General features: G+C 36.7%; 1 protein-coding gene across 2 annotated transcripts in view; it reads left to right on the forward strand.

The window, feature by feature from the left end:
• Nucleotides 1–15,850, forward strand: part of SPRED1 (sprouty related EVH1 domain containing 1) — a 114,611-nt gene extending 98,761 nt beyond the window's left edge. For both annotated transcript variants that reach the window (XM_057722509.1, XM_057722508.1), the window contains 2 exons: nt 7,840–7,914; nt 10,020–15,850. In XM_057722509.1, coding sequence (XP_057578492.1) covers nt 7,840–7,914; nt 10,020–10,670 — 726 coding nt within the window. In that variant the 3' untranslated portion in view covers nt 10,671–15,850. The remainder of the gene's footprint in view (nt 1–7,839; nt 7,915–10,019) is intronic.
• The last annotated feature ends 11,124 nt before the right edge of the window (nt 15,851–26,974 follow it).

Raw genomic sequence — 26,974 nt, forward strand, 5'->3', positions numbered from 1 at the left:
TTCTTTACTATAGAATACTTTAACTCTGTAGTAAGTCTTAATATCTATTGAGCAAGTGCATCTACCACCTTTTTTCCTCTTCACTTTTTTTTTGTGGGGGGGGGAGGGTTATTCTTTCACAAAATTGAGAATTAGCTTGGGACTTCCCCAGTGGTCCAGTGGTTAAGACAGCTTTCCAGTGCAGGGGGTGTGGGTTCGACCCCTGGTCAGGGAACTAGGACCCCTCATGTCATGGGGTGTGGCCAAAAAAAATTAGAATTAGCTTATCAAGTTTGTTGAAAAATCCATTTGCAGTTTGTATTTATTTGAATTGCAGTGAGTCTGTATATTAGTTTGGGGGAGAATTTCACTTTCTTTTCCCTGAATATGATATATGCTTCTATTTCACTCTTCTGTAGCTGTCAATAATAAAGCTTTGCATTTTCTTCATGAAAAGATATATATCTTTTAAAAGAGTTGATATGGGTATATGTATAACTGATTCACTTTGCTGTATACTTGAAACTAACACAACATTTTAAATCAACTATACTCCAATGAAAACTTTAAAAAATAGAATATTGCAGAGGTTATAATCATGCAGAAGTAATCCAGAAATCTTACTTCATCCCACATCAGTCCTTTAGTCCACAGCATGATTAAAATTGAAACGCTTCTATTTCTCTTTATATTCCTACCATGTGATTTGAGTGCTAATGAAAGTAAAATTTTGAAACTGCAGGAAACAAGGCCAGGGAATGAGATAACCTCTTCAGTCATTAACTGTTTTATTAAATTTCCTTTCCTGTTTAAGATACTGTTGAGTAGGTGGTTTGAGTTGGATATGTCCATTTAAATTCCTTTTTGAATTTAAGCATACAAACTTTTTAATCCAACATTTTTACTTTTAGCAATTTGTGATACAGATATACTTGGACATGTGTATTAAAGATAAATATGTATAAGGATAATTTATGCAATATTGTTTATAACAGCAAAAGGTCTGATATATATAAATCAGACCATTTAAATTAAAAGTCATCCATTCAGGATACGTGTATATGTATGGCTGAGTCGCTTTGCTGTGCACCTGAAACTATCACAACATTGTTAATCAACTATATTCCAATATAAAATAAAAAGTTTAAACAAACAAAAAAGTCATCCATTCAATGGAATGTTAAGCTGCTATTGAAAGAATTAGGTAAAGCTGTATGTATAAACACATAAGCACACATGTGTGTGTATGTAAATTAAATACTTGGCCAAAAAGTGGTAAGTACCACCAGAGTGGTACATTTGTTATGATTGGTGAACCTACATTGACACATCATAATCACCCAAAGTCCATAGTTTACATTAGGGTTTGTTCTTGGTGTTGTGCATGCTGTGGATTTGGACAAATATGTAATGATATGTATCCATCATTATAGTATCATATAGACTTTTTTCACTGCCTTAAAAGTCCTCTGTTTTCTGCCTATTCTTCCCTTCTTACCTCTCCCTTCCCCCAAACACAGACGCTGGCAACCATTGATCTTTTTACTGTCTCCATAGTTTTGCCTTTACCAGAATGTCGTATATTTGGAATCATACAGTACGTAGCCTTTCACTTAGTAATATGCATGCAAGGTTTTTTCATGCCTTTTTTTTTTTTAATACTGAATGATATTCCATTGTCTGGATGTACTACTGTTTGTGTATCCATTCAGCCTACTGAATGTATAAACAAACTTGGTTTCTTCCAAGTTTTAGCGATTATGAGTAAGCCTGCTGTAAACATTTGTATGCAGGTTTTTATGTGGACATGTTTTTGAATCCGTTGGGTAAATACCAAGGAGTGTAGTTACTGGGTCATATGGGAAGAGTATGCTTAGTTTTATAAGAAACTGCCAAATTGTGTTCCATCGTGGCTGTACCATTTTGTATTCCCATCAGTAATGAATGAGGGTTCCTGTTGCTCCATGTCCTCCCCAGCATTTGGTGTTGTCAGTGTTCTGGATATTGGCCATTCTATTGGGTGTGAGTGGTATCTCGTTTTAACTTTCATTTCCCTGGTGACTTATGGTGTGGAGCATCTTTTCATATGCTTATTCGCCATCTGTATATCTTCCTTTGGGAAGTGTCTGTTGAGGTCCGTGGCACATTTTTTAATCAGGTTATTTATTTTCTTATTGTTGATTTTTAATAGTTCTTTGTACATATTATTTAAAGAAGAAAACCTATTAATGAAAAATGTAACATAAAGGAAAAAAGTTTTTTGTACATTTTAGGTATAAGTCCTTTATCAGATATCTTTTACAAATATTTTCTCCTATTCTGTGACTTGTATTGTCTTCATATTTTATTTTGCAGAGTAGATGTTTTTAATCTTAATGAGGTCCAGCTTATCAGTTCTTTCTTTCATGAACCTTTGATATATCTTAAAAGTCATTGCCGTAACCAAAGTTATCTGTTCTGTTCCATTGACCTATTTGTTTTTTTGCCAGTGCCACACTTTCTTAATGTAGCTTTATAAAAGATCCTGAAGTCAGATAGTTTATTTAGTGTTTTAATTTCATTCATCAGAGTTTCATAGTTTTCCTCATACGGATCTTGTACGTATTTTGTTAGATTTATATGTAAGTATTTCATTTTGGGGGATGCTAATGTAAATGGTGCTGTGTTTTTAATTTCAAATTCCACTTGTGGTTCTTTTTTTGTTTTGTTTTGTTTTTTGCTTTGCCACATGGTATGCGGGATCTTAGTTCCCCTTCCAGGGATCGAACCCGTGTACCCTGCAGTGGAAGCATGGAGTCTTAACTACTGGACTGCCAGGGAAGTCCCCAAATTCCACTTGTTCATTGTTGGTTTATAGAGAAGTGATTGGCTTTTCTATATAGGCCTTATATCCTGCAACCTTACTATAAAACATTTATTAGATACAGGAGTTATTTTGAGTTTTTCAGATTTTCTATGTAGATGATCATGTCATCTGTGAACAAGGACAGTTTTATTTCTTCTCAATCTATATACTGTTTATGTCTTTTTCTTGTCTTACTGCATTAGCCAGAAATTCCAGTAATATGTTGAAAATGAATGGTGAGAGAAGGGACATCCTTGAGTCCTTGTACCTGATCTTAGTGGGAAAGCTTCAAGTTTCTCACCATTAATTATGATATTAGTTTCAGGGTTTTTGTAGATGGTCTTTATAAGCTGAAGAAGTTCTCCCCTATTCCCAATTTACAGAGTTTTTTTTAAATCATGAATGGGTGTTGGATTTTTGTCAAAACCTTTTTCTCAATATATTGAAAAATCATGTGATTTGATGTGTTACATTAATTGATCTTTTAATGTTAAACCAGCCTTGCATAGTGGGGTTAAATCTACTTGGTCATGATGTATAATTCTTTCTATATGTGGTTGGATTCAGCTAGGTAATATTTTATTGAGAATTTTTTCATCAGTGTTGATTCGAGATGTCTGTATTTTTGTTTGTTTCTCTTTTTGATATTGTTTTTGTCTGGCTTTAGTATTAGGATAATGCTGACCTCTTGGGATGAGTTAGGAAGTATTTCCTCTTTTTCTATCTTCCAAAAGAGATTGAAGAGAATTGGTATAATTTCTTCCTCAAATGTTTTGTGGTATTCACCAGTAAACCCCAGGATCTGGTGCTTTCTGTTTTGGAAGGTTATTAATTATCATTTCAGCTTCTTTAATAGATATAGACCTATTCAGTTTGTTTTCTTCTTCTTGTGTGAGTTTTAGCAGACTGTGCCTTTCAAGGAATAGATCCATTTCATCGAGGTTAGCAGATTTGTAATATAGAGTTGTTCATAGCATTCCTTTATTATCCTTTTAAATGTCCATGGAATCTGTAGTGATATCTCCTCTTTTGCTTCTGGTAATTAGTGGTTTGTGTCCTCTTTTTTTTTTTTTTTTTTTTTTTCCCTCTTAGTTTTCATGACTAGAGGTTTATAGTTTTGTGGATCTTTTTAAAGAACCAGCTTTTCGTTTCATTAATATTCTCTACTGATTGCCTGCTTTCAGTTTCATTGATTTCTACTCTAATTCTTCTTATTTCCTTTCTTTTCCATGCTTTGGGTTGAATCCTTTTTCCATTTTCCTAAGGTAGAAACTTACATTATTGTTTTTAGATCTTCTTTCCTAATATATTCGATGCTATACGTTTCCCTCTATGCATTACTATTGCTGTATTCCCACAATATTTGATAAGTTGTGTTTTCATTTCTGTTTAGTTCAAAATACTTTTTAATTTGTTTTGAGATTTCTTCTTTGACCCATGTGTTATTTAGAAATGTGTTGTTTAACCTCCACATATTTGGAGATTTTCCAGATATCCTTCTGTTACTAAATTCTAGTTTAATTCCTCTGTAGTCTGAGAACAGACATTGTATGATTTCTACTCTTTTAAATTTGTTAAGGTTTATTTTATGTCCCAGAATGTGGTCTACCTTGATGAATGTTCCATGTTAGCTTTAGAAAATGTGTATTCTGCTGTTGTTGGATGAGGTAGACTTTAGCTGTCAATTGTATCCACTTGATTGAAGGTGTTTAGTTCACCTGCCTCCCTACTGATTTTCTGCCTGCTGAATCTGTTCATTTCTGATACAGAGATGCTGAAATCTCCAGCTGTGATAATGGGTGTATCCATTTCCTTGCAGTTCTATCAGTTTTTGCCTCATGTAATTTGATGCTCTGTTAAGCACATACACATTGAGGATTGTTATGTCTTCTTAAGGAATTAACCCCTTTATCATTATATAATGCCTTCTTTATCATTGATAACTTTCCTTGCTTTAAACTCCTGCTTTTTGATTAGTGTTAGCATGGTATATTATTCTCCATCCATTTACTTTTACTCTAACAACACTAAACCACTTTACAATTACTGGGAGTACTTTATAACAACAATAATCCTAATTTCTCCTTCCATCCCTTGTATCATTGCTGTCATTCATCTCACTTTATATATATGTATATGTATATAAATACATGCATAATCATACATGATCAAATGCACTGTTGCTTTTTATTTGTTTGTTTATTTTTGTTTTTGGCTGCGCCGCACAGTATGCAGGATCTTAGTTTCCTGAGCAGGGATCGAACCCATGCCCCTTGCAGTGGAAGCACAGAGGCTTAACCACTGGACTGCTAGGAAGGTCCCCCACTGTTGATATTTTTTGAACAAACTTCTGTTAGCTCAATTAAGAATGAGAAAGTTAAGTTTTATTTTCACTTATTTCTTCTTAAATCCTCTTCCATTCTCATGTAGATTCAAGTTTCTGACCTCTATTGTTTTTCGTGCTCTCTAAAGAACCTCTGTTAACATTTTTTGTAAGGCAGATCTACCAGTGACAAATGTCCTCCATTTTTGTTTGCCTACTAAGGAAGTCTCTATGTCTCTTTCACTTTTTTTAATAATCCTTTATTTTTTCATTTAGTTTTTTTTACAGAATAGCTTGTATATCTTAATCCTCTACCCCCGTGTTGCCCGTCCCTTCTTCCCTCTCCCTGCTGATAACCGCTGATTTGTTCTCTGTATCTGTGAGTCTGTTTCTTTTTCGTTATATCAATAGTTTGTTGTATTTTTTTAGATTCCACATGTAAGTGATATCATACAGTATATGTCTTTGTCTGATTTATTTCACTTACTGAAATACCCTCCATCTGTGTTGCTGGAAATGTTAAAATTTCATTCTTTTTTATGGCTGAGTAGTATTCCTCTGTGTGTGTGTGTGCACACGCGTGTGTGTACACACCACATCTTATCGATTCATCTGTTGATGGACACTTAGGTTGCTTCCGTATCTTGGCTATTGTAAATAATGCTGCTATGAACATTGGTGTGCATATATCTTTTTGAATTAGTGTTCTTGTGTCTTTCAGCTTATACCCAGAAATGGAATTGCTGGGTCATATGGTAGTTCTACTTTTAGTTTTTTGAGAAAACCTCCATTCTCGTTTCCACAGTGGTGCACCAGTACATTCCCACCAGTCCCCTTTACTTTTGAAGGATTATTTTGCAGGCTACAGAATTCTAGGTTGGTGGATGTTTTCTCTTAACTTTATTTCACTTCACTCTTTTTGCCTGCATGGTTTCTGCAAAGAAGTCAGATGTAATTATTCTTTACAAGTAAAATATGTTTTCCTCTGTCATCTTTCAGGATTTTTTTTATCTTTAATTTTTTATAGTTTAAAAATGATGTGCTTAGGTTTTCTTTTCTTCTCTTTTCTTCTCTTTTCTTTTCTTTTCCTTCCCTCCATTTTCCTAATTGGTATTCTCTGAGCTTCTTGGATCTGTGATTGGACATCTGACATTAATTTGGGTAAATTCTCAGTCATTATTATTTCATATAATTCTTTTGTTCCTTTTGCTCTTTCTTCTTCTGGTGTTGTATATGTTACACCTTTTGTAGTTGTCCCACAGTCTTGAATGTTCTGTTTGTTTTTTTTTTTTTTTTCCAGTCTTTGTTCTCTTTCCTTTCAGTTTTGGGGATTTTTATTGCTATACCCTCAAGCTCAGAGGGTTTTTTTTCCTCAGCCATGTCCAGTCTACTAAGCCCATCAAAGGTATTCTTCATTTCTCATAGTGCTTTTGATCTCTAGCTTTTTTGCAGGGAAGTGGGGGCCGTATCATTTATTAGGATTTCTATTTCTCTGCTTGCATTGCCCATTTGTTCTTGCGTGCTATCAACTTTAAACATTAGGGTCCTTAGCGTATTAATCATAGTTTTAAATTCCTAGTCTGCTGATTCCAATATCCATTCCATATCCAGTTCTGATGCTTGCTCTGTCACTTCAAATTGTGTTTTTGCTTTTTGGTATGTTTTTTCATATTTTCCTTGATTGCTAGACATAATGTGCTGGTTTGTAAAAAGAACTGCTGTAAATAAGCCTTTAGTGATGTAGTGGTAAAGTGTGTGGAAAGAGGAAGCATTCTGTGGTTGTGATTAGGTCTCAGTCTTTTATTCTGAGCCTTTCTTTCTGGATTATGAATTTCACAATTATTTCTCAGTTTTCTTACTCTCCCGTTAAGTGGGTCAGATAGTTACAGTTGACTAGAGTTGGGTATGTCCCCTCCTCCAGTTCAAATAGACTCTGATAATACCACAGTAGGTCAGGCCATCATTAACTAGTTTCTCCTGAGGACAGGCCTTGTTAAGAACAGAGTGTTCTGGCACATTTCATAACAGTTCCTTCTCCCCTCAGCCTGCTGGAAGCATGTACAGATTTTTCTAATACTTATTGTGGGAACCTGGTTGATCTGCTGGAGGTAAACTCACAAAAGTTTGGGGGCTTCACAATGACTCCCCATCCAACCAACCAGGAGTTTTTAACTCTCAGAGTTGTCCATCCTGAGCCTCCAGCAATTTGTCGATTATAGCTGAGATTTTTTTTTTCCAACCCTGGCACTGGTTTCCATGGTGATTTTCATTCATGGGTCTCTGCTCTGGTAAGCAGTGACTCTATTTTGCTGTCTCTCTCTGCAGTCTCAGGGATGGGCTTTGCCCTGTGTCCTCCTCTCTCATGGATCTAAGAAGAGTTGTTGAAATTTTTTGCTGTTATTCAGCTTTTTTACCTGTTGTTATAATAGAATGGCAACTTCCAAGCTCCTTACATGCTGAGACAGGAACCAGAAGTCTGTGTTACTTTTTAAATTAAATTTTAAATGTATAGGGAAAAACCTAAGTCTAAGTAATAAATAGGATGACTCAGGTAATGCTTTTTGTTAAAACCATTTTGAAGAATCTTACTCCTAATAGATTATGAAGTTTTGGAATACACATTATATGTAGTTTTATTAAAAATAAGAAATGCATTCTTTTGTCACTTAAGTAGAAATTGTTTATATTTTAGATAATGTTCAGTCATCCAGGCCTAGACATTCAGGGCAGAAGTATAGAATATGGAAACTTAAAGTCCCAAAATAAGGTAAGTAATCTTACTTAGTTTTATCTTCTGATTTGGAATGTAATTAATCAACATATAAGTGAAAATTTCCAGTCTTTCTAAGTTTGCTATTTGTTTACACATACTCCTAAACCCCATTACTTAAATTCCCTCTAAGTTTCTGATTTGAGTCTGGGGAATTGTCACAGTGTATTTATCACCAATATGGAATTATATGTTGTAATTTAATGGTCTGCATCCATCACTCCACCTTTAGTCCAGATGTGGAATTTTTTTAGCCCCAAATCCAAATAGATGAGGAATAGAAGTTTGCTCCAGCCTGGATCCATTTACTTACTTATAGGCTAGTCACTGTGCCCAGGGACTATACTAGGAGATACAAATGTGACTACTATAAGCCCACTCGTATGGGTGAAGGGAAGGGTCATTTTGATTTATGCCCAAAAGATTTACTTTTCTCCCTGGCCTCAAGGAAACAGCCTACCCAGAAGGTTGAGGGAGACTGTGATGTGTTTTAAGTCATTTTCAGAGACTTGTATAGCCAGCCTATGAACATGTATGTCTTTGTATTAGTTTGCCAGGGCTGTCATAACAAAATACCATGGACAGAGTGGCTTGAACAACAAAAATTTACTTGCTTACAGTTCTAGAAACTGGAAGTCCAAGGTCAAGGTGTTGATACATTTGCTTTCTTCTGTGGCCTTTTTCCTTGGCTTGCCAGTGGTCATCTTCTGGCTGTGTTCTTTTTTTCTCTGTGCATCCACATCTCTGATTTCTCTCTCTCTGTGTCCAAATTCCTCTTCTTATAAGGATACCAGTCAAATTGGATTAAGACCTACCCTAAGGGCCTTATTTTAATCACCTTTTTAAAGGCCCTGTTCCCAAATGCAGTCACATTCTGAGATACTGGAGATTGGGGCCTCAACATATGAATTTGGGGGGGACACAATTCGGCCCATAATTCCACCCTCTGGTCCCTCTTCTCACATGTAAAATACATTCACCCCATCACAACACCCCAAAAGACTTAACCCATTCTAGCATCACCCCTAGATTCCCAAATCTCATCTAAATACCACCTAAGTCAAGTGTGAAGCGACTCAAAGTTTGATTCATTCTGAGGCAAAATTCCTCTGAGCCCATGCGGGAGGTGGCCTCACCCCCTTGGCCATCAGTGATAGCATCGTTCCTGAGAATTTTCCAGCTCTTCAAGTTCTGGTTTGTTTTTGTTTTAAAAATTACTGCTTCAGTTTATTGCTTTCCTCTCATATTGTAGTATAAGCAGCAAGGAGGAACCAGGCTGCAGTCTCAGCACTTTGCTTAGAAATTTCTGCTAAATATCCAAGTCTATCACTCACAAATTCTACCTTCCACAAAATACTAAAATGCAATTCACCCACATTCTTTGCCGCTTTAGAACAAGGATCACCTTTCCTCCGACGTCCAACAGTATGTTCCTCATTTCCATCCAAGCCCTCACCAGAAGCACCTCTAATGTCCTTATTTCTATCAAGTCTCTTCAAGGCTATGTAGACTTTTTATAACATGCACCTCAAAACTCTTTCAGTCTCTATTCATTACCCAGTTCCAAAGGCATTGCCACATTTTTAGATATTTGTTAGCACAACATCCCATTCCTTGGTACTAAAATCTGTATGAGTCAGGGTTCTCCAGAGAAACAGAACCAACAAGAGGTGTGTGTATGTGTGTGTGTGTGTGTGTGTGTGTGTGTAAAGAGAGAGATTTATTTTAAGGAATTGGCTCATGTGATGCTATAGGTACACATTCGAAATCTGCAGAGTAGGCTGTCAGGCTTGAGACCCAGGTAAGAGCTGTAGTCTGTATCTAAAGGCAGTCTGTTGGTAGAATTCTTTCTTGCTCCAGCAGTCAGTCTTTGTACTATTAAAGCCTGCAGCTGATTGGATGAAGGCCATCTTTGTCATGCAGGATAATCTGCTACACTTATAGTCTACCCATTGAAATGTTAATCCCATCCAAGAAATATCTTCACTTAAACATGAAAAATAATGTTTGCCCAAATATCTGGGCACTGTGGCCCAGCCAAGTTGGCACATAAAACTAACCTTCACAGTCATTATTGCAATTTTCATCTCTTTCCTTTTTAGGTCCCTTTGAAACCAATCCGGCATGTCAGCTTTCAAGATGAGGATGAGATTGTCAGAATAAACCCTCGCGATATCTTAATACGTCGCTATGCAGACTACAGACATCCTGACATGTGGAAAAATGACTTGGAGAGAGATGAAACTGACTCCAGTATTCAGTTTTCTAAACCAGACAGTAAAAAATCAGACTATCTGTACTCTTGTGGGGATGAGACTAAGTTAAGTTCACTCAAAGACTCTGTGGTATTTAAGACACAGCCTTCCTCATTAAAATTTAAGAAATCAAAACGAAGAAAAGAAGATGGTGAACGTTCTCGCTGCGTATACTGCCAAGAAAGGTTTAATCATGAAGAAAATGGCAGGGGAAAATGTCAGGATGCTCCAGACCCTATTAAAAGATGCATATATCAAGTTAGTTGCATGCTCTGTGCAGAGAGCATGTTGTATCATTGTATGTCAGACTCAGAGGGAGATTTTTCTGATCCCTGTTCATGTGACACTAGCGATGACAAGTTCTGCTTACGATGGTTAGCCCTAGTAGCTTTGTCTTTCATTGTACCATGTATGTGCTGCTACGTCCCTTTGAGAATGTGCCATCGTTGTGGTGAAGCATGTGGGTGCTGTGGTGGGAAACATAAAGCTGCTGGATGAAAGCATCCAGTGCCAAAATGAGCTTAAAATCTTTTTGTCCAGGAATTAGCTAACTTGGATTTATGGAAGCTTTTGGCAAGCATTATGATTCTTGCCTGGTATCATTGGGGCCACACGTGGAGGAAGCAGAACTCATCAGTTCTTGGCATTTCACAAATGCTAGCCATGCCTAACTTTTCCCCTGGAGTGCATGGCATGTTTTGTTACAGGTTCTAAAGAATATTTGCAAAAGGAAACCATTTCTGGTTATTGGCTATATAAAGTGAGCGTAAAATATGATCCAACTAAAGGGGATTAATTTTTTGGCATTTTTGTATATTTATGCATTAGGTGATGGGACTTTTAAAGGTTTGAATTCATTAAGATATAAACTAAAAGTGCACTAAGGGACAGTTGATTTCAATCTAAGAAAAGTTAACACTTGGAAATTGTAAGAAGTAAAACAAGTGCAACTAAATCATTTATTAGTTGTTTTTTGAAAGCAGTTTTATGTATAAATAACAAATGTTTATATTTAACTAAATATAAGGTACGAATTATTACATATTAAACTTTTCTTCCCCTTCCTAGTTCTGAAGTAGATGTACATGTATCTACTGTCACATTCCATTATATTTTGAATATTTTACTCATCTAGTTAATAACATTTTTATTCCATGTGAATGATTTGATGTTTTCATCGTCATTTCCCTTTGGCTACAGTTTATATTGAGTTATATCTGTACATTCTGGTAATCTAAAATCCTTAAAAAATATTCTAATAGCCTTGAGTGACCAACTTTTTTTTAAAGCACAGATGTAATTGTCTAATGTTATGATGGGAACATAACACTTATTTTTATATAAAAAGAGACTGAGTAAACATTATAGAAAAAAGTGAGGTTTTGGGTTGTTGTTTTGTTTTTTTTTGTGGTATTCAACCAGCAAGTTGTTTTCTTTCAGAGTTTCCTCCTTCAAAAAAGTATACTGCATTTACAAATGTTTTACAAGGTGAAAAGTGTAACTGGATAGTTAGAATAAAATAGTTTCCTCCTGAGATTTCCACTTATCATTCTGCTAAACCAGAATATGCTCAGCTGTGTTACTAACTTTTTAGCTTAATTCTCAGTGCTTATTATCACATAACAATGATAACTTTTCTCAGTTGCATTTTATTTTATTTAAACTGGCCAAAAGCAAAATTATTTTATGTTAAAGGATGTGCTAAACTATCCCAGGAAAGTATTTAATCCAACATTGTGAATGAAATATCTTGTACGTATAAATTTATTTCTTTTGCAGAGCATTGTTTTACTGGATGTTTTATTTACAAAGTAGTTGGATAAATGTTCCAGCAAATTGTTTGAAGTACTTTGTGGTCAAATTGTCTTTCTTTTTTTTTTTTTAAGTGTTCCATTAAAACTCTAACCAAGTAAGGGGTTTCTTAAGAACATTCCCTTAAAGGGATAAAGTTGAGAAGTGTGCCTTTTTTTTTTAATGGCTTGAAGTTTCAGAAGTGATAAAAATTAAAATCACACTACTGTTAGAAGTTCATTTTCTATGAAGGTTTTTAGATGTCATTTATGTAATCATTCTTTTTACATATCACACGTAAGCTTGTGTTAGCTTTCTTCTTTTGCCCCAGATCAAACTGAACAATGTATATAACACTATCTGTCTGTAAAATACTTTTTTTTAAGAAAGCATTTATATTTATATGACAGCTTGAACTGACAACATTGTGTATATAGATCATCTTGAAGTATTATTTCACATTGAAAAGAAGAAAAATATATTGATAACTATAGATGTTATGAAGAAGAGGTTATTTCTAGTTTTGTACTAAAAATCAATTGGATGAACTAAGTCCAAAACATGACACCGTAGCAGCGGTTTTAAGTCTTATTTTTACTGTTTATATATTTGGATGCTGCTACACCAGATGATCTCCATCCCTGAAGTTTTCAGCTAAACTTGGTTTCCTAGAAGAGACTGTTAACTTTCAAAATTACTTTTTATTGGTAAAATGGAAATACTGGTTTTCCTTGTGAATGAATTTTCATATTTGTAAGTGCTGAGTTTATAATTCAGGTTTGAGCAGGTGTGAATAACTGAAGAAAATAACTTGCTGGCTATATAGGAAAATGCTGTGGAAATGAACTGTGTATATACTTCTGGGAAGAACAAATTTAATCATTTCTTCTGTTGAGCACTAATCAGTATAGTGCAACTCCTGGTCCTGTACTGTATTTTATATGCGACATATATGCTTTAATATTTTAATGTTTGTGCATTAATATTTTCAATTTGTTTAACCACTTTGCTGCTAAGATTTTTCCGTCCCATCCCCATTTTTTCCTTTACAATTTTAAACAAGTTTCTTCATTAAAAACTATGGTGATGAAATGGTTTTTATTTTACCTTGGATCTTTATAGTTTAACACATCCAGGTTCTGAATCAGTCTAGAAGACTAACTGATAGTGTAATGTTACCTGAATCTCCCTATGTGGAAATTTTCTCTTGAGTAAATTAGAATTCTTTTGTGACAACAAGTGGATAGTTTAAATTTCTCATTCTTAAACATGTGTGTAGGGTATATTCAGGAACATTTTCTCGTTCTGCATACAGATTTGGCACTGCCAATTGGCTTGTCCTCTAAAACCTTTCTCTTTGATTTTAATCTGGTAGTAGAAGCAAATGGCTAAACAAAACTGCTTAAGTAATAGTAAATATTGAAAATGAAATCATTTAGATGGCATGACAAGAAAGATTTTGGTCTGATGGCTTGTTCAGAATTAATAATTCTTAAATGATTTTTCTCCTGACTTGACCAGGAGATCATTTGATTTCTAAAGAAATATGAGGTGTGTAACTTCAGCACCACCTACTGGATGATTTATAGACCATACGTGAGGTGGCAATTGGGATCTGACAGGGTTCATCATTACTACCAGTAAAGGGCTATTTAAGTGGTGGCCACTTCCAAATGGAGAAAACAGGAATAAGAAATATCTCAAAGGAACTGTCAAACCAATCTTTTCCCTAATGTGTCTTGTTGGTCACTGAAAGATTTTTAAGCACTTTTTTCTTACATATCCTGTTTTAGAATATTTCTTGATATTTGGTACTGGCAATCAAACCTACTGGATGTGCTGAAGCATTTATAGAACTAGTTATTTTAACTTGCAAAAGCCATTACCAAGATGGTACTCTTACTTCTCCTCCCATTACCAGTCAGGGAGAATTTTTTAGAAAAAATAAATATCACTGTATTTCATCATGACAACTTCAGAGAGTGTGTGTGTCTCTGGGATGATGTTGGGCAGCAGTTAAAATTTAAAGGGGAAACCTTAAAACTACCTATTTTCATTGGTTATTCAGCAGTGCCTAAAATGAACTTTTGAAGTAATACAAATGCACTTTCAATTCATGTGTATAGTGCCATCTGATATCTTGGGTAAGTCTTGCCTTTTCATTTTCTCTCCCCAGCCCCGCCTTAAGTGAACACCACAGAGATGTTTCTTAATATCTATATATCTCCAAAATATAGGAAACACGTACTTTCCTCCAGATTTAAAGAATCTTAAGGATGTTTGTTTTGTTGAAATTTAAGTTTTGTGATACACTTTGGAATATGTGTTTATTTTAGCCCAAAGATATATTAAACAAGTGTAAGCATCTTTCTACATAAAACTTTTAAAACTTTAGTTATCTGGAAAACATAGATTCTTAACTAAATATTCTCATTCTTAATTTGATTTGCAGGATCACATTTCTAAGTATAAGGGGAAACACTAGAAACTTGCATCATTGTTGCACTTAAAAAAAAAAAGATTGATCTATAGTCCACAATAATAGCACCATAAGGTGTTTTGCAGCAAGTCAAAACATAAAGAAATCACAACCTGAGGTAGTTTATATAAACCAAAAAAAAAAAAAAAAAAAAAAGGGCTTTAAGGTATTAAGGTACTGTTTGCCTAGCAGCCAGGTGGTTATAAAACTTTCATATGCTTTGAAACACTGATGTTAGCCATTGTTGCTAAAAGCTCCTTAAATTGCATAAGTTGCTAGTTTTGAAATTTTTCAAGAATAATCTAGTTGAAAAGCCTTTGTATTAAAGATACACATAGATTTTTGTGAACATTGCCAGTATGTAGTGTCATTTGCTTTCTATTTTTGACCTCAAAAGTGCCTCACTTGTATATTATTTCCATAAAAAGCTTGACTGCATTCTTTCTAATAAGCAATGAAAAATTGTTTAACTCATGTCATAATGTATCTCAGATATAGTTGACTAGCTTGATAGTTTTGGATATATAATGTAAATATGCATATATAAGTTTGTAACTGTTTTTGTTACATCATACCCATGTAATTGGACATATCAGATGGTATCATAATTTGTTTTAATTACCTGATTAAACCTATCATGAAATATAAAAGGACTTTTTCTTACTCTTCTAGAGATAACAAACTATCACATGAGAGATGATAATTACTAAAGGAGAAAGCAGTAATAGAAATGGAAACTTTTGATCATAATTTTTTAAGGTGTATTTTTAACTGAAAGTTCATGTATAGTTCATTTTAATGACTTATTTATTCACCCTTGATTGTATCCAGATTTTTTTATAGTTTGTTACCTGATACATTGTTTTGTTTGGGAACATGTTACAACTAAGTCTGGATTAACCACCTTAAATGATATGTGGGAAATTTTTAATCCACTACTATTGATCTTTTTTTTTTCCTTTTTTTTTTATCATAGTCTCAGAGTTTCACTTAACTTGCAATATAAGGAAAAATAATCTAAATGAAAAATTATTAGGACAGTACTCAAAAATCATAATGTATTTCAACACCAGAATAACTTTTGAATTACTATATTACAGTTGTATTTATTTGAAAAATCAAGAATTGTTTATACCTTTACCATGAATTATGAAATGTAGTCTTATGTGTTTATTTACAGGTTTTCAGAAATTTACTTTATATTCTTCACATCAAGTTAATACCCACAAGTAAGTAGAATAGTTTTTACATGAGCAAAATTGAAACTAGTGTTTCTGCTTGGCTGTCAATATAGTGTCATGCACACAGTTGTCCTTAAAAAACATCAGCATTAATAATATGAAAGTTGGAGTCACCTTTAAAATTAACTACTCTAAGATTTGCAGTTTTAGAGGGATGCTTAAAATAATGGCTAAAAATATATATATAATAAAAGTCTAACAAAATCATAGTTGAAATGGTGTTTTCTTTTGTCTAGCAGTCTTTATTTTTGTTATGTAATGTTTTTAAAGGATCACTTTTAGTCCTTAAATAACCCTATAATGTAAGTATCATCCTTATTTTACTAAAGAGGAGATTTAGGCTTCAAGGGGTTAAGAAATATACCCAAGATCACATTCGAGGTACCAGGATTGAACCAAATTGTCTTACTCCAAAGCCCATGCTTTTAGTCACAGTGCAGTTTTGTGTTTTGTTATAGGAGTCACAGATGTACTTCATAGAATAATCATATTGTTCTGTTAAAATGAAATTTTATTTAAGCTCAACAATATGCTTATTCTGTGAAATACAAAGCCTTTGAAGACAGTCTTTAAACCAGAGTTGTATTTAGTATCAGGGCTACTTTTTACACGTGTCAGAATGATGAGATTACTGTCCTCTCTTCTCTCAAACTTAGTTTTAACAGAAATAATATAAAAACCGAGAGTCTGTGTACAATTTGGAAAGAAGTAGGACAGGAAGAATGCCAAAATTTCTAATACTGAAGTAAGATCATTCTGGATGATAAAACTAAGGACACCTGTTCAGCTTTCATTTCCATTACTTATTAATTTTGCATTGTCAAATTGCAAGATATTTTTTTCCTTTAAAAAAATGTGATACAGGAGATCTTATGGCTATTACTTGTTAAACATAACCCCATTTCATGCTCTCAATATTTTCTTCTCTCCATTGCCTGTTACAGGAGTAGTGTCTCTAACTTCTCCAAATCTATGAAGGGAAGACTTCATGGAGAAGAAATTTCAATAGTGTATTATAGTTATTTTTGAAGTTCTTGTATTCTTACCAGGAATGACCAGCAAGCTTAAATGTGTCTTCCATCAGTAGAGGAATCCACAGTGTTTCACTTAAAATTTAAAAGAAAACAGGGTTGTATAAATGTATAAGCCTCCAGCTGGCTAATAGTTCTGGTTAAAGTTCTTGTTAAATTATCAAAGTAAAATACACAAATAGCATGAAACCCCGAAGTTCTAAGAAAGAAGTAGGGATCCAAACCAAATTACTTAAGATTACTGAGAAAATTGAGTTCACTGACATTTTAGGACTGGACGGCCCCTTAAAGATTAGTACAACACCCTTATTTTACAAATGTAGAAACAGGTCCAAAGAGGTTAAGATATTAGAGCAAGGTCGTCAACTTACATACTAACACAGCCTGCGCTTTAAACTCATACATCCAGCTACCTACAGTGTATCTCTTGCAGGCACATCAAAATCAGCAAGCCCAAAACATTTCTCCCATTCCTTAAACCTTTTTTCTCTTCTCCGCCTTGTTGGGTGTTGATGCCACTGTACATCCAGTAGTCTAAGGCAGCAACCTGGTTATTATCCTTAGTTTCTCATTTTCCCTTCCGTTTCACCAAATCTCAATTTTCCACAGCTCTGTTTTTTTTTTAATAAATTTATTTATTTATTTATTGGCTGCATTGGGTCTTTGTTGCTGTGAGCAGGCATTCTCTAGTTGAGGCGAGCAGGGCCTACTCTTCACTGCAGTGAGTGGGCTTCTCATTGTGGTGGCTGCTCTTGTGGAGCACGGGCTATAGGCGCATGGGCTTCAGTAGTTGTGGCATGTGGGCTCAGTAGTTGTGGCATGTGGGCTCAATAGTTGTGACTCACAGGCTCTAGAATGCAGGCTCAGTAGTTGTGGCACACGGGCTTAGCTGCTCCATGGCACATGGGATCTTCCCAAACCAGGGGTCGAACCCGTGTCCCCTGCATTGGCAGGCGGATTCTTAACCACTGTGCCCCCAGGGAAGTTTGCAGGTCTATTTCTTAAGTGTCCTTCAAATCTGCCCATGTTTCTCTATCCTTACTGCCAGTGTCCTAGTAGAAGTCACTGCGCACTACTGATATTGAGGCTTAGGCATTGAATCACTTGAACATCTTTATTTGTAACAAAAGATGGTCTGTATTGTAAATATGATTGGAAAGTGTCAGTACTGTAGACTGCAACAAAATGGTGATAAATTGAGATCTTCAGATTGAGATGTCCCCAGATTTAGACAAAAGAAGTGGTTTGTGTGGGATTGAGGAATCGAATGATGGTGACTTGAAAGAGTACCTCAGCACCTAGAACCAACTAGGGAATTAGGAGCAACTTGAACTATCAAGTGCAAACAGAGAAATTATAAACTTTAAACTGTGTATTCCTCTTTCCTTACACCTATTCTCTTTTTTTCAATAATATAAGCTTGTTGTCCACTGTTTCTTGTGCTGGTTGTTTTCTGAGAGCATAGGCAAAAGAAAAGTCTGTTACTGGAAACCTCTGGAATCTTATTGCTGATAATATTATAAGTAAATCGATAGCTCCATAATCAGGTGAGCCCATATTCAAAATGTTTTCTTTGCTATTTACAGCTCATTTTTCCCTAAAGCGATATCAAAAATAGCCTTTGTGGTACCGATTTCTCTTTTGGATGTTACATCTCCAGGCAAGGCCAACTATTAAAATAATGTTGGGGAGGTGCCATTTCATGTAGAGTAGTCAGGGAAGGCCATGTAAATTTTAAGTAGGAAAAGAACTATCCAGGTTGAGGGAAGAGCAAGTGCAAAGGGTCTGAATATAAGGGAGTTTGTTGAAGGCACAGCAAGGAGGCTAGTTTGACTAGAGGTGGCAGAGTGAGGAAGCTTGTGAGAGGAGGGCAAGTCGCAGAGTACCAGGCACCTTATCTTGGGGCCTTGTAAGGCAGGGGGAGGAGTTTGGATCTTATTCTGAGGGTGATAAAAATCCACTGGAAGGTTTTGAACAGGGACATTTCATAATCTGGCTGCTATGTGGCTTTTTTTTTTTTTAATGATTAATAGATTTATTTATTGCTTTATAGCTACTATTCCTCTCTTTTCAAATGAGAGTTTTTTTTGTTATTAGCCCGTTCTTGCTTCAGCATTGTGTATTGGATGTGTCGGAGGGAGGGGGGCAGATCAACTGACTCTTAGATCTGTGGAGAAGAAACATATCTCAAAGAAGAGAAATACATAGGTCATTTGGAGATCTGGGACATTAAGCTGGATACAACACTAGGATGGTAGGTTAGGTTGTCTCACTTGGAAATGGATTGATTGTGTTTTTAGTGTGGATGGAAAAAATCAAGGGAATAACGGATGACCTGATTAAAGCAGAGACTGTTAGTGTGATCCAGTATCCATGTGGTTCTCTACATCTCCAAGCTTCCCCTGGAGATAGGTTGAGGCCATAAGACTAAATCTAGCCAGATGATTTGAGGGGTAGTGACGTGTTGCAAGGCAGTTAAGAACCATTGTGCCTCCTTTGTCTCTTGCCCTGCTGAGGATTTCTTGGAAGTCATGTATAGCTGGTGTAACACGATGGAGGAGGACCACCTGAACTTCTTTGGACTTTCCCCGAGTAAGAAATAAACCTTTATGTTAAGCCTATGGTACTTTGGGGTTTTTCTGTTTGTTTTGTTTCAGCAACAGAATTTAGCATAATCTAAGTGATAAGCGTTTTCCTGAATCATTTTGGAATGTTGATTCAACTTTAGCGAGTGAAAGCAGTTAGGAAGTGAGTCATTTTCTTTGTACAATTTGTATTAGTAGGCCATTAATCTTGTCCCCATCCTCACTAAATAAATCCTAAACTTTAAAGATTATCTGTCTGAAGAAGCAGAACTTTGTTAGCTGTCTTAGGTTGTTTATGTGACTTTGTCTAACGCTGAGTACAGGAAAGAGTCATGCGAGATATAAAGGTGAAGATTCTAAGTTTCCTGCCATATCACCAGTGGCAGTCCTTGGGGATGAATGAAAGGTAATCAGAAATTATATTATGAAGACTCATATGCCATGCCAGAAAGTTTAAACTTTATCCTGATGATAATAAACATTAATGGGAGGGGGATGCCATGATCAGATTTACATTTTTGATTATTTTATTAAATTATTCAACAAATATTAAGGAGATCCCAGGATGAGCAAGACAGACAAGTTACCTGCTTTCATGGTGCTTAAATTCTAGGTCAGGGAGAGTACATTCAATAAACAACTAAATCCGAGAGTTGAAAGTTATGTACCTGGGTGGCCAGTGACAGCCTAAGAAAGTGGCTTTTGAGATGAAACCCACGTGTCAGTAGGGAGCCAGCTGTGTGAAAAGTAGAGGAAAGTGCATCCCAGGAGGAGGGAACAGTCCTGTGGTGGAGATTTTTGGTATTCACATCTGACGTGTTTCTTCCTGGCACACAGGAGGACACGCTGCCCCACCATCTTGCAGGTGGTTGGGGTTATGGACAAGTGCTGGAAAATAGACTGTGAGAGGAAGTGATATTTCCAGGCTGATAGAAGACCCTCTAGCACCCTCTTCCTCTACCATAACAATCATGGATAAGGCCACATTTTGAGACGGTAGAACCTTGAGACTGAGTCCTCTCATGAACAACAGCTGTCTTAGAGAATTACCTAGCCCCTCGGGATACTTTGTGTGATTTGGGGATTGTGTCTTACAGTAGCATAACCCATCCCTATCCTGTCTAATGCAGGCCCTGAGCTGGGAGCAAGCTTTATGGGTAACAGGACAAGATAGAAGAGCAGAACAGGAACAGAGTGAGCATGGGGAGAACATCAGAAGCCAGATTGCATAGGCTTTTTAAACCAAGGTAAGGAGTTTTTATTTTATTCTAAGTATGAGAGGAGGTAATTGAAGGGTTTTAAGTGGGGGATGATATTTTATAATTTACAATTCTAAAAGATTACTCAGAACTGTATGAGTAGCTGATTGTGGAGGAGGGACGCAGCACAGAAAGGATAAAGGCCAACTGGGAGGCCGTTAGTCTTTGTGAGTTATTCTTGTTTGGATCAGGGTGGTAGTAGTGAGGATGAAAAGAAGTGGACAAAATGTACATATGTTTTAGAGGAGATATCAGAAGGACTTCCTCATGGATTAAATGGAGCAGGTGGGAGAAGGGAATCAGTAAAAGAGAATAATTTGGGGGCTTAAATCTGGAGAGATGTGGATGTAGACAAGCCTGGGAAAGGGGCAAATCTTGGGGGTGTGGGGTGGGGGAGGCGGTATTACGTTTGCGGTGACTATTAGACATCCAAGTGGAGTGGCTGACTAGGGACTTAAACATATGAATATAGTTTTGAGGAGCAATCAGGTTTAGAGATGTAAAATTGGTATATAAATTATTTTGCCTTGACTTTTTATGGGACTCATAGGATTATTAATTACATAATAAATAACCTTCATCTAATGAACATGTACCCCCAAATTGCAGAACATACTTTGTTTTCAAACACACTTAGAAAATTTACAGAAATGGACTATATATGGGGCCAGAAAACAAATCTGGTCAAAAACAGATCTCTAATCTCAATGAATTTAGGAAACAGAAAGATAATTAGAAAATATGTATATAAGGAACATTAGAATCAAACTTCTAAATAGCTTGTGGTTCAAAGTGACTTAAAATAAAAAATTAAGATTCTTTAGACCAGAAAAAAAATAAAAATAACAAATAACAAATATTCATGAAAGATGCAGCTAAAGCAGTACTTGGAGAGAAATTTATAGCTTTAAATTCTAATATTAGAAAAGAAGAAAGTCTTAAAACTAAAAGCCAATATGCAAAGTTAAAAAAATAATAGTATAATAAAGATGAAGCAAGTATATGAAGGAAGAAAATAAGACGAGTTGACCTGAGATAAATAGACTGCCAGATATTTCTGCAGCAAAAATGAGTTTATTTGGGATCAGCCAAGAATTGCAATTTAAGATCTGGAACCATGGTGGGCCACTTGCATGTCCTGCATGGCAAGGGAAGGAGAGTACTTTTACAGAAAGGAAAAGGAAGTTGGGAGGGCTAGAGTCCATGGCTTTTCATTGGCTGAGTCCTTACCAGGAAAGAAGAGGGGGTCATTCTTCTTGTTGGACTCTTCTGTCACACCACAGAGCATGACAGCTCCCCCTTCTGGTCTCCTGACTCTTTAACCGAGGTTTCTGTTTATTAAATTTTTTATAGAAGATAAGGTTGGAATTTAATAAACTAGAAAACATGCAATAAAGAAGATCAACAGGGCCAAAAGTTGATTTTTTAAAAGCTAATAAAATCGATAAACTTTTGGCAAAATTGGATCAAATAAACAAAGGGCAAATAAACAACATCAGCATTCTACATCCAACAAAAATATGTTTCAAAAGCAAAGCTGAAATAAAGATTTGTTCAGATATATGAAAGCAGAAAGAATTCATTACTAGCAGACCTACACTGTAATAAATGTAAAAAGTCTTTCAGCCAGAATGAAAATGATACCAGATGGAAATCTGAGTATAAACAAAGGAATGAAGAGCACCAGAATTGGTAACTACATGATCAGATAAATGCTTTATTCATATCTCATTCTTCTTACAAGAACATTGATGGTTTAATCAATAATAAAAACAATGTAGTACATGGTATAAAACATGTAGAAATAAAATGTATGACAATAGTATAAAAACTAGGAGGAGAGAAATGGAATTATAAGGTCCTTAGATTATAGGTGAACTGTTATCACTTGAAGACAGACTGGTAAATATTTATACTACAAATTCTAAAGTAAACTCTGAAATAGCAAATCAGAGTTATGCAGTGATTTCCCCTATCCTTCAAGGAGATAGCCTTACATTATTACACTGGAAACTACAATTCTCCAGACTGGGCCCCCAGGACCTAATTTGCAAAACAAAAACACTCATTAAGTTGTTTTCTTAAATAAAGGTGCCAACTGCCTGATCCTTAGCTGTCAGCACCACAAGCAAAGGGCTTTGAAATTACAGTTTCCTTAGGCAGGGCTTCTAGCTTCACTAATCGCAAAGGATAGAGGGTCAATAGAAAATTTTATGTTTGCAGTCTAGAGCAATCCTTTTAAGTACTTGTGGAATCTTCATTAACAAAGTATAATTTCCATTGGGCAGAGACTGAATGTTATTTAAATATTGTTTATCCTTCAGCCCCACAAAGTACTCTTCATTTTGATTTGTGTCTCTGCTTAGAAGTTCACTAAATATTTGCTAAATAAATGAACGATTGGCTACATGGAAACAGTATACATGGATCACAGAAAGGATAGGGTCCCCGAGGGTCCCCCCCAACCCCCACATTTCCACCTCACCATGGTTAGAAATCTGTCCTCTCAGAGCTTGTCATGTGATTGGGCTGCTTTTTGCCTTGCTTCTTTTGAGCTGCATCATGACACTCTGCTACTTCTGCTTTTCTGTCGTTTTTAACCTTGTCTCAATTCACAGAATTATCTGAACTCACTTCTGATACCATGCTCATCAAATTTTACAGCGCATCCTGCACAGAACTTTCTTGTGCCAAGGGATCTAGCATTCCCCACCCCCAATGCTGAATAAAAAGTACATTCATTATTTCAATTATTTACCCAGAGTTAGGGTCCCTCCTCTGATGAAATTCTGAACAGATTCTTGAAGGACTAAAGAAGCAGAGAAAATGTAGTTAAGGAACTTTCAGTCTCTTTTCAAAAAGCTTCAATTTAGTGCCTCCTCTAGAGAAATTTATTTTCCTTCTCAGTTAGTAAGATGCAATAATAATGTTTGCAAATGCTGACCCATATGGTTAATTTTTTGGACTGTTTCTCTATTTGGTAAATTATTACGGTTCATAAAGATCTATTATGCCAGCTTTCTTTAGGAGAACTTTAAAATGCGGTAATGCCACCTAGTATTTAAATAACACATGATTTCACAAAGTTATTTTGTTTTGCACAGGAATGAATCGACAGAAAGGAGTGTGAAAAACATTTCTAATTTCAGGTGTTATATGCCTTGTTCTCTACCTCTAACTTTGAGAATAGTGCCTGGGGTTGGGGGTTAGGGTTGGGGACAGGGAAGAGAGGTGGGGACAAGAAGGTTGAAATTTAGAGTAGAGAAAAAGGGTGAAAGGGGGTCTGGGCTCTGGTCCTCCTCTGGCCTTTCTTCATTGGCTCTTCAAATCACCCCTTGAATGCTGTAGTCCCGAAGATTCCACCCTGGGATTACTCGACTTCCCACTCAGTGCACATTTCTGGGGAAATCCCATTGGTTTGGGGGGCTTTGGCTGCCACCCTTGTGCAGGTGACACCCAGCTCTATCACTCTGGCTCAGACATTTCTCGTGAGTATAAAACTTTGCTAGTGGACATACCCAACTGGATCTCTCCCTGGTAGAGCAGGGGTTGGCAAACCATAGCCTGTGGGCCAGATCTGCCCCGATGCCTGTTCGTATACAGCCTGCAAGCTAAGAATGTTTTTTACATTTTTAAGTGGTTGAAAAAAAAATCAAAAGAATAATATTTCACAGTATGTGAAAATTATGTGAAATTCAAAGTTCGTTGTCCGTAAATTGTGTTCTTGGAACATAGCCATGCTCATTTAATTGACTGTCGCTTCTTTCATGCTGTTAATACAATGGCCAAGTCGAGTGGTTATGAGTAGTTGTGGCAGAGACAGTATGTCCCACAAAGCCTAAAACATTTACTGTCTGGGCCTTTATATAGAAAGTTTGCGGATCCCTACTCTGGTATGATGCTTGTGATGCTGTGTGATTGATTCCCCAAGCTGGATCATGAAAGATGATGCAGCTTTTGCATTGCTGATGGGAATACTCAACTTTGAAGCCTTCAGTTATCATATAAGCAGTCTGAGTGCCCTGGAGTCACTATGTTGTAAGAATACACAAACCAACTGACATGGAGAGTCCATGGGAGAGTGCTGGTCCAGTCTCCCATCCGAGCCATCCCTCCCTCCCCAAACTCCCATTGCAAGTGCGTTATAAACTCCCAAGCCAGAACTGTCCAGCTGAGCCCTTCTTGAATTCTAGACCCGCAGAAACCATGAGCAGTACTAAAACGATTCTTGCTGCTAAACCACCACATTTGGGCATGATTTGTTACACAGCAGTAGGTAACTGAAATACTGCCATTACTTTTTATTACTGCAACAGCCTCTACTTTGCCCCCTCTCAATCATTGTGTTATCATTTCCAATCTTCTGTTCCCTCCCCTGAAAAAGAATTCTACATCATCATCCTTGTTATGCCTTCCTCTGGACTGAGTATACTTCCCCATTCCTTTGTTTGGTTTGGCCTCCTGGCTTGCTTGGGCCAATGGAGATGTGAGTGGATGTGGCTTCTAAGCAGCTTTTAGAGAGATATGCCCTCTGCCATGAGACCAGTGCACCTCCTAGAGGGGCTGCTCATCTACCTGTGTTCTAGAATAGGGAGACATGGGGTTTACACATAGTCCACCTGCAACTTAGGGTAGAACCTCAGAGCCACAGAGCTGCTGAACCCATTGCTGATATGTAACATGAATGACAAATAACGTTTTTTGTTGCAAACCACTGAGACTTTGAAGTTTCTTGTTCCTCAGTGTGACTGTAGCAAAATGAGCTTCTACTATGTGTCAAGACCCTGAGCATATACAGAGTGCATTGCAGTGGATTGCTTCCGGTCCCTTATCTCCTGCCATCACCTGACAGTCTCTCCCTAGTGCTTCCATGTTTCTATGCCCTTTGCACACTCTATTTCCTCCTCCTGGAATGCCCTTTGCTGCCTCTCAAATTATATGTACTCCTTAAAACTTCATGTCATCTCCTTTGTGATAGTTCCCCCAACATTCCCCAACAACCTTTACTAGTGCCTTCGCTAGCGCTTATCTTTGTATGGTGATATCTATTTCTGAGTCTTTGTCCCCTGCTAGACTGCCATCCCCTTAAGGACAAGGAGATGTTTGTATCAAATCCCCAGACCTTTGCACGAAGCCTAGCTCTGAGAGTACTTAAGGAACATTTGTTGAAGAGTGACCCAAGACAGATGGAGTCCTGAGGGTGAGGGACCGGATTTAAGTTTGGGGCAAACCGTCTGTTTGGAAATCTCTCATTTCTTGCCTCCAGCATTTTCCTGCAGAACAAGTCAGATTCAAATAAACATCAAGAGGAAGCTTGAAGGGTAAAGGAGCCACAGAGAAGTTTGGGAGTTGATTTCATATATGTGAAGCTCGGTTTGTTTGCTAGTTTGTTTATTTTCATACCAACACATCACCCATCATCTCCTCTCCTTTTAGCAGTCTTCTTGTCCTCAAATCCCCCAACCAAGGAGTTTCAGACAACCACCCAACTGACAATCCCTAGTGCATCTTCAAAGAACAACCCTGGGCCTCTGCTAAATCAGACATTTCTGATTCACCGACTCCCAGTTTGGGGGCCTCTGTCAGAGCTAGGGGCAGCTTCCTGAGAGAAGGCAGTTGAGAAAGTCTGATGTGGATCAGTATCCAGCAGGGAGGGGCAGAGGTAAGGGGACTGGGCCTTTTGTGTCCTTTGGTGCCCACAGCACATAGTGTGGAGCATGGCACTTTTCACAGATTGATGAGGGATGCTTGGCAGCAGAACTGGGTTGTCCCACAAGCGTGATAAGGACATATTTAGGTGAGTCTTGAATTTTCCGTGTGTAGAAACCCTATAGGAAAGTAATAGGGCAAAGCAGAAATAGAGACACAGATGTAGAGAACAAACATGTGGACACCAAGGGGGGAAACCAGAGGGGGTTGGGGTGGGATGAGTTGGGAGGTTGGGATTGCCATATATACATTACTAATAAGAAAAAAATATCAAATTGTACACTTTAAATATATGCAGTTTATTGTATGTCAAAAAAAAAAAAAAAGTAATAGGGTAGCTATCAGTGACTGGGAGTACTACTTGTTATGTGCTCATGTTACTTGACTATAACCCTGGCTCTGCCTCTGGTTAGCTCTTTGGGCCTCAGCAAAATGAGTGGTTTGGAAGTAACTGAGAGCTAATGTTCCCTTAAACCTCTGAGATTCTAAGATTTCATAATGGATTTAGCAGCTGCAAGTTTTTGATGATGTGCCCAGAAATACACACCACAATTGGATCAAGATTGTGAAAGTGCCGATCTTTAAATACGGATGAGTAGGGGAACTGATGAGATTTTGGTGAGGATAAAATGAAATGCTGGATGTGAACGTACTTTGCAAAAGAAATGTCTACGCATTTTGTGTGAAGTGCATTGAAGAGTGAAGCA

The sequence above is a fragment of the Hippopotamus amphibius genome, chromosome 2, assembly GCF_030028045.1.
Source record: "Hippopotamus amphibius kiboko isolate mHipAmp2 chromosome 2, mHipAmp2.hap2, whole genome shotgun sequence".
Classification (NCBI taxonomy): domain Eukaryota; kingdom Metazoa; phylum Chordata; class Mammalia; order Artiodactyla; family Hippopotamidae; genus Hippopotamus; species Hippopotamus amphibius.